The sequence below is a fragment of the Oncorhynchus mykiss genome, chromosome 13 (assembly GCF_013265735.2).
Source record: "Oncorhynchus mykiss isolate Arlee chromosome 13, USDA_OmykA_1.1, whole genome shotgun sequence".
NCBI lineage: Eukaryota > Metazoa > Chordata > Actinopteri > Salmoniformes > Salmonidae > Oncorhynchus > Oncorhynchus mykiss.
Genome location: NC_048577.1, coordinates 34,421,880 through 34,429,177, shown reverse-complemented (window position 1 = coordinate 34,429,177; position 7,298 = coordinate 34,421,880). Strand labels below are relative to the sequence as shown.

The window sequence follows — 7,298 nt, the reverse complement described above, 5'->3', positions numbered from 1 at the left end:
CCAAGTCATGTTCATAAAGCATTTTTGTTTTTTAAATTTCAACATCTTGTTTGAAACACAAACCATAAGTGCTGCTGAAGCGCTTTCAAACCATCTCACTCTCCTACTGTGAAATGTTTTTTTTCCCCTTTTATCTCCAACAGGAGATCTCCTTTCTATAGGATGCAACAGCAATCACATACAGATGGGAGTCAGCCATTCTGGCATGTCAATGTGAATGACAACGTCAACAGTTTGTACAACTTTAGCTTGGGGATTTTTGGGGTGAAGTGACAAAGAGGAAAACTGTCCTCAAATGAACCCAGTGGGAATCTAGAGGAGACAAACATGTCTGCTCTTCCTGGATAGTCCACACCACCCTCAATCTTCTTCCAAACCAGCCCTACTATAGGATCTGTTCTGCAGTCCAGCAACTATGTCCAAACTGTGGCACAGTGCATCCTTTGATTTTAGGGGATTGTGGCATGCAATTCCCCAACCTCCTGTGTGTGTTCCTCTCCCAAATAACAAGGCAGACGTTTACACAGAGGAGTCCTGCCTGGCACCAATCCAGCCGGAGTCTCCTCTCTTGGACTCAGGTGGAAAGGACAGATTTATTTACGGCAGGTCCGGTGGGGGGTCTGCTTTTTGGGCACTTCAACTCGACAGCGGCTCCGCTCATCCAGCCAGGGCAGGTCAAAGATCCTTCAATGGTGAATAGAGAAACACAGGGGTTTAGGTTGAGAGGCAAGCACTCTGATTGTATTCAAGTGATGTTTAGCTTGGTGTAATTCAAGAACCAGTGCGTATGACTCAACTCACCGTCTTGACAGCTTTGGCAGAGGTCGTCCAAACACCACCACTGGAAGGTGGGGGGTGATCATGAGGTACTCCACTGAGGAGAGAGAAAGAACACTTTCATAAGCAATGAGTATAAGACCCTGCTCAGTATTTCTACTGACGACATCTCAACAAACATTCCTTAAGGGATAGTTGATTTTTGGCAATATCTAAAAAATAAAATGTAATTGGTCACATACACATATTTCACAGATGTTATTGCTGGTGTAGCGAAATGCTTGTATTCCTAGCTCTAACAGTGCAGTAGTATCTAACAATTCAGTGTATAGGTGGACTTACCATCCTCAGCTTCTGGGTAGAAGGAGAACACTTCTGGCTCACTCTCTTGGATACCCTTCCTCTTGTTCATGCGCTGCTGCAGTCGCTGGAACATTCGCTGCTCACGGATCCGCTGGATGTCCCATCTATGGGAGGTGAACGAAGGAGAGTGAAGAACACAGCGATGGAAGGTCAAAATAAGGGACACACAAAAATAAGGAGAAAGGCAGAAGCTGTATGCCAGAGAAACAGACCGACTCATAGCAAGAGTTGGTCAGACACGCAAACAAAGCTGAGTGAAAACTCCAGCCCTCCCTTACCTCTTCCTTCTCTTCTCATCCAGTTCATGCTTCGAGTGGCGCTTCAGGAAGACATTGTCATCCAGATTCTGTAAGAGAAAACAGTTTGACTTTAGACCTCCTGACCAGGGGTCCAATCTGGACTTCCACCAGCGTAGGGCTTCACACAGTGCAAGACAAGTAGCCACCTCAGGGATATCAGATGCCTCCTCCTCTCCTAGGGGCTCCATAAGGTTTTCCTTCCATGAGGGAACTGTGTACAAGAGGGAGAAGGTCATTCCACCACCCATGGACTGTTACAAATCCTGTTTAGCACACATTCTCCAAAAGATACAGCAACAAAAAGCAATAATGTGGCCTATTCCAACATACTTAAGGCCCAAGTCTTAGCCTTCTTATGCACTGTTCTATGCGCTGGTTCCAATACAACCATTTTCTAACAATTTGTAACACTCACTAGCCACAGGCTCCTCCTTCTTGGGTGAGGGCTCTCGCGAAGTTGGTGACGGGGGAGGCACATGCCAGCGACACAGGTACATGTCTGTGGTGGACAGGTAGTCCAGTTCCTCAGTGGCAGCCGAGCTGGTTCCAGGAGACCCATCTGAAAACTCTCCTCCGTCCAGTGGCTCCTCTTTGGGGAGAAGTGCCTCGTTGTGTGGGGACTGGGAAGCCTTGGCTTGGGCACGTCGTTTGGCTGCCCTGGGGTCCTGGAAGAGGAAACGCCTATTGGCAAGAACATTACCTTTAGAGGAATTGCCTGAGGGACAATAAGGGATTTGTACATGCATCTACAGTGTGTTATATATCTCCATGTATGCATCTAGGAAGTATGTAATATCATGGAGTCTAAAAAAATTATAAAAAACATTGCTACCTCTACCTGAATGTGGAGCCCTACCGTTTGTGACCCTTGCCTCCTCTGCCAAAATTCAGCGTTCGGGGTGTATGGTTGCTGCGGCCCTCAGACAGCCCCTGCCCCTCTGGTGTCCCTGGCGTTGCTGCCTTGTCTTGTTGCCGGCTAGGGATGTGGGTGGGGTGCTGGTCACACCCATCCTTCTTACCTAGCCGCAGACGGCGCTCCATGCGCTCGATCCGCGCCATGAGCTGCAGTAGTGAAAAAACACGCCATGTCAATGGGGCTAAAGTGAGGTTTATACCCCTTCTGGCATTTAAATAGTTTGTCTTGTAGGGTAGCCTATTCTCTTCAACACTTGTGAGATGTACAGTCCATAAGAGTACAACAAAAAGATATTGAATGTGTTTGAGGCTGATTTAGTTGACTTCAATTACATCACACTTGATAGAAACAATGATGTCATAATAGTGCTGCACTGCTATTACATCACAATACCACTGGTGGCATTGTGGAGCTGGCCTAGGTTGGAGGGAAAATACCTGCTGCTGGTTATTCTGGAAAATTACATTTTTAACAAAATATGCTGACCAGTTTTGACAATTGAAATGTTATACATTTGTGTTTGGAGTGTTTGCTAGCATACCATTTCCTTCTCAGCTTTAAGGTCATCTATCTCCTTACTCTTGGACTGGAGCTGCTGTTGCTGTTGTTCAATGAGTTCCAGTTGGAGGAGGAGGATCTGGCGTATGCAGCTGGTCTGTGTAGGGGAGTGACCAGGCCCTTTCCTAATATTCCCTCTTTTGCAGTCTGGGCTGTGTTCTGATGACTGTGCCCCCATGACTGCTGCCGTAGCAGCCCCTCTGACCTCCCTGCCACCCACTACATCGTCCCGGGGCTGTTTGATAGTGTTGTGCACTCCAAGGTCCGTCTTGCCCATATTGCTGTTTGTCTGTCCTAGTAGTGTCTTGCTCTTAACTGGTGTGGTGCCTTCGCCCCCCATCGGTTTGCCCTGGGGAGTTTGGGCTCCAAAGCTCACCCAGTTCTCCTCTTGCCCCGACCCAAGCCCAAGGTTCTGTCCAGATCCAGGCCTGCAGGTAACCTGTCCCTGTCCTGGCACCACCTTGGCTTTCCCCTGAAGCTGCTGGCCGCTGCTGTTGTGGATACTGCCCAGCACGTTTGGGACTCCGATGACATATTCACTTGGCTCCCTCCTCAGGATGCTGAAGGAATCAGGTGTTCCTCCCGCTGGAGCTTTGACCAAATCAATCTTCCCTACTGTGTCCAGCTTATATCCTCCACTTGTGAACACAGTGGATGTCATTGTTGTGGCAACCCTACAACCAGAACCCTTGCCAACCAACGCCCACCAATGTCCTCCTGACAGGGGCGTTGGTGGCACAAAGAGCTTGATCTCACACCGTGGATGCCGTTTCTCCTCAACAGTGGGCTGTCTAGATGTCCATGCAAGCCTGAAATACAAGGGAGGGATGTCAGATGGACACACAGTTAATTCAACATAACCTTGTGTCTATCAGGTATAAACTAACTCAAATCAAATGTTGAAACAGACAGGAACCAGCCACCTTTTACCAAGTTGGCCACAGCACCTTCTCTTACAGCAGATATAGCCCAAACAGAAAGCCACTTAGCTAGTGACGTTAGTGTTCTCAATCTCTGGTAGCTACCAACTACAATTTCTCCTCACACATTTCTATACGTCCATGAATAATCTGTATGATATTGACACATAAACCAACAAGGTGACACAATAACAAAAATCGAGCTACCCTGGGAGATTAGCTGACTTGCATCTCAACAACACGTGTATGCCTCGCAGACGAGGTAGTTAGCTAACGTTACCCTAATACAATCATTAAATAGTTGAGTTTATTCGGCTAACGTTGCCTAATGATGTGTATAACTGACCTAGCCGGTGTTTGAAAGAAAACGGGTGATTGGAGAACACATTATGCAGCGACTGGCAATTGCTTGGTTACAAGGGAAATAGTCCTAGAGTAACAAACGTTAACAGATGAGCTGCAGTCGCTTAGTTGGCTAGCTACGTTAGCTGGTTAGCCAAGTCCTCCATTTTAGGTCCGCAGGAAAGAGCAAAACAATGACAGCCACTTTGCCTTCAACCAACCCGGTCTCATTTGACGCCATTTTAACTTTAAACGCTTTACAAAGTTACGTTTTTCTCTTGAACGTTATAACATATTGTGCTTGACACTTATGACTAAAGGCCACCTGTCTATTTGATGTTCTCCGTACTCATTGGAACTCACCTATCGCCTTGATGCCCACCTTCTCAGGTCGTTTAAAAATAATGATATTGCGCATGCGTTCCCCGTATGCTCGCCTCTGATTGGTCAATTAGCGAGCGGTTGCACTTCAGAGGATTTCTGAAGGATAAAAAGGCCAAGACAAATGCATATTCCTACCTAATTTTAACGATTGTTGCTATTTGTTGTTGTTAATATTTTTTTGTACAATCATGCAACCATGATGAAATTGTTATTTCTCTACTCACAAGCGGACTAGGTGCAACCTATTGGCAACTGGCTCAGTCACCAACAAGGATTTTTTTTTTAAAGTACTGTGGAATGGATACAGCATTACGGCATTTCACCTGCTTGCTTGATATTAGGTTGGGCTCTTCTCTATTTGGGGAGAGGACAATTCTGGGGCCCCAAATTCCCTATCTTGTAAGGGAGTTATGTTGATGGAAGATTCGTTGAAGATAAACATTACATGTTTCTGTTTTTCTTATAAATGAGTTAATATCTCTCAACACTAGAGACCACAGGCTGCTACGTTGGTGTCACTGTGGATCAATGTCGCTCTTTTACCACTAGATGGTATACTTTCCTAACTGAAACGGGTGTCAGTCCCACCCATCATTGTTTGTAAAGTAACATTCAGTTGAAACACCTGTTTTTAGTAAACAGTGTTTCATAAGCATGCATGGACAGGCCAACTTCAACAGCAAAAAAGCAATAGCCTACTATAATATTTTAACAATAACATATGAATACAAAGAAACATTAAAAAATAAAAAGTTATGCCTTGTGCTAGGTAGTTTTTTTCGAATAGGCTATAGCCTTGGCCTATAATACGGAGATATACAAATCCAAGATTATATTGCGCTTCTTCCCTCACATGTCTCTCTACCGCTCCTCTGATAAGTGTTTACATTGATGTAGCCTATGACTGAGTGATGCTACACTCTAAAGTATTTTTTTCCACGAAAACAGCAGAGGATCGGACCCCATGCCTGGTCGTAACAGCACCCCTGTCACGTGGACAGGCCCGGTGACCATGCTTAGCCGCTGCAGTGTTTATTAGTGTGAACACTCCTCTCACGCTCCGGAGCTGGCAGAGCCGTCCTCTGTGCTACAGCGCTCACATGGCGCACGGGGACCCTGCGTCAAAATATACACCTAAGGATTATATATATTTGTTTTACAAATACTATAATAAAACGGAGTGGCAGTTAAATAGTCTAAATTATTGTATTATTATTGGAATTATTCTCAAGAATGGTAATGAGCTCTGCCAGGTTTTAATGTTTTCTACTGCTTGTCATATGGATGCTGATGCAATTGAGAATCGTGTGAGAGGTTTCCTCTGCACTGTGCATTATGGCATAGCTTACAATGTTGTTATTTTATTGGAATTAATTAATTATAATTTTGCCTATGGGTATTGTGAATTTTTAAATAAACTTGATGTCCAAACACCGCAGGCCTATACAACATGTCCCTATTATTTTGGGAGAAAAATAAGGACACATTGAGTATGAGACATGATTGATTATAAACTGGGTGGTTCGAGCCCTGAATGCTGATTGGCTGACAGTCGTGGTATATCAGATCATATACCACTACCATGGGTATGACAAAACATGTATTTTTACTACTCTAGTTATGTTAAAAATAACAATAAGGCACCTTGGCCACTCCGCGATGCGTCATGGATAAGAACACCCCACAGCCGTGGTATATTGGCCATAGCCCACAAACATTTGTGCCTTATTGCTTAATGATATACCAGAGAAGAGAGGCATAACATTTGCACCATTTGACAATACAGTTGCCCAATGTCTGCAGTATAGTTGAGCCCACCCATTTACTGTCTGTGAGTCCCGTGAACAGTAGTTTGGGAGGCGGCAAGACTCGCGATGTGACCTACTTTTACTTCAGTCATGTCTTCACTGAAACTTTTAAAGGATTCGAGTTCAACAATATACAAATGGCGGTTTAGATGATGAAGTGTTTAGGCAATTCAAAACTAGAATAGGCTTTTTCTAATTGTACATAAGCTATGAGATATATTTTGACACACCTACTCATTCAAGGGTTTTTCTTTATTTTTACTATTTTCTACATTGTAGAATAATAGTGAAGACATCAAAATGATGAAATAACACATCTGGAATCATGTAGAAACCAAAAAAGTGTTAAACAGATTAAAATATATTTTATATTTGAGATTCTTCAAAGTAGCCACCCTTTGCCTTGATGACAGCTTTGCACACTCTTGGCTTTCTCTCAAACAGCTTCATGAGGAATCCTTTTCCAGCAGTCTTGAAGGAGTTTCCCCATATGCTGAGCACTTCTTGGCTGCTTTTCCTTCACTCTGCGGTCCAACTCATCCCAAACCATCTCAATTGGGTTGAGGTCAGGTGATTGTGAAGGCCAGGTCATCTAATGCAGCACTCCATCACTCTCCTTCTTGGTCAAATAGCCCTTACACAGCCTGGAGGTGTGTTTTGGGTCATTATCCTGTTGAAAAACAAATTATAGTCCCACTAAGTGCAAACCAGATGGGATGGCTTATCTCTGCAGAATGCTGTGGTACCCATGCTGGTTAAGTGTGCCTTGAATTCTAAATAAATCCCAACAGTGTCACCAGCAAAGCACCCCCACACATCACACCTCCTCCTCCATGCTTCATGGTGGGAACCACACATGCGGAGATCATCCGTTCACCTACACTGTGTCTCAAAAAGACACGGGCTCATCAGACCAAAGGACAGATTCCAC

General features: G+C 44.6%; 1 protein-coding gene across 2 annotated transcripts; it reads right to left on the bottom strand.

Annotated features, from left to right (window-relative positions):
- Positions 1 to 5: 5 nt before the first annotated feature.
- Positions 6 to 5,745, bottom strand: LOC110486182 (male-specific lethal 1-like 1). 2 transcript variants are annotated; one of them, XM_021557602.2, is made up of 9 exons: positions 4,539 to 5,745; positions 2,897 to 3,722; positions 2,296 to 2,501; positions 1,855 to 2,120; positions 1,586 to 1,650; positions 1,419 to 1,486; positions 1,120 to 1,244; positions 802 to 874; positions 6 to 684 (listed from the first exon to the last, which is right to left on the bottom strand). In XM_021557602.2, exons 2-9 carry the CDS (start codon positions 3,572 to 3,574, stop codon positions 594 to 596), a joined length of 1,572 nt encoding a protein of 523 aa, XP_021413277.2. In that variant the 5' UTR covers positions 3,575 to 3,722; positions 4,539 to 5,745; the 3' UTR covers positions 6 to 593. The 2 variants fall into 2 exon arrangements, with proteins under 2 accessions (XP_021413277.2, XP_021413278.2); XM_021557603.2 differs by lacking the exon at positions 4,539 to 5,745 and adding an exon at positions 4,180 to 4,522.
- Between the last annotated feature and the right edge of the window lie 1,553 nt (positions 5,746 to 7,298).

Excerpts from the sequence above, each read along its gene's own strand:
- LOC110486182 (XM_021557602.2), bottom strand. The coding sequence starts at position 3,574 with ATGACATCCACTGTGTTCACAAGTGGAGGATATAAGCTGGACACAGTA. Across the intron at positions 2,502-2,896 it reads TTAAAGCTGAGAAGGAAATG|CTCATGGCGCGGATCGAGCG; the intron begins GTATGCTAGCAA and ends TCACTACTGCAG. Across the intron at positions 875-1,119 it reads CTACCCAGAAGCTGAGGATG|TGGAGTACCTCATGATCACC; the intron begins GTAAGTCCACCT and ends CTCTCTCCTCAG.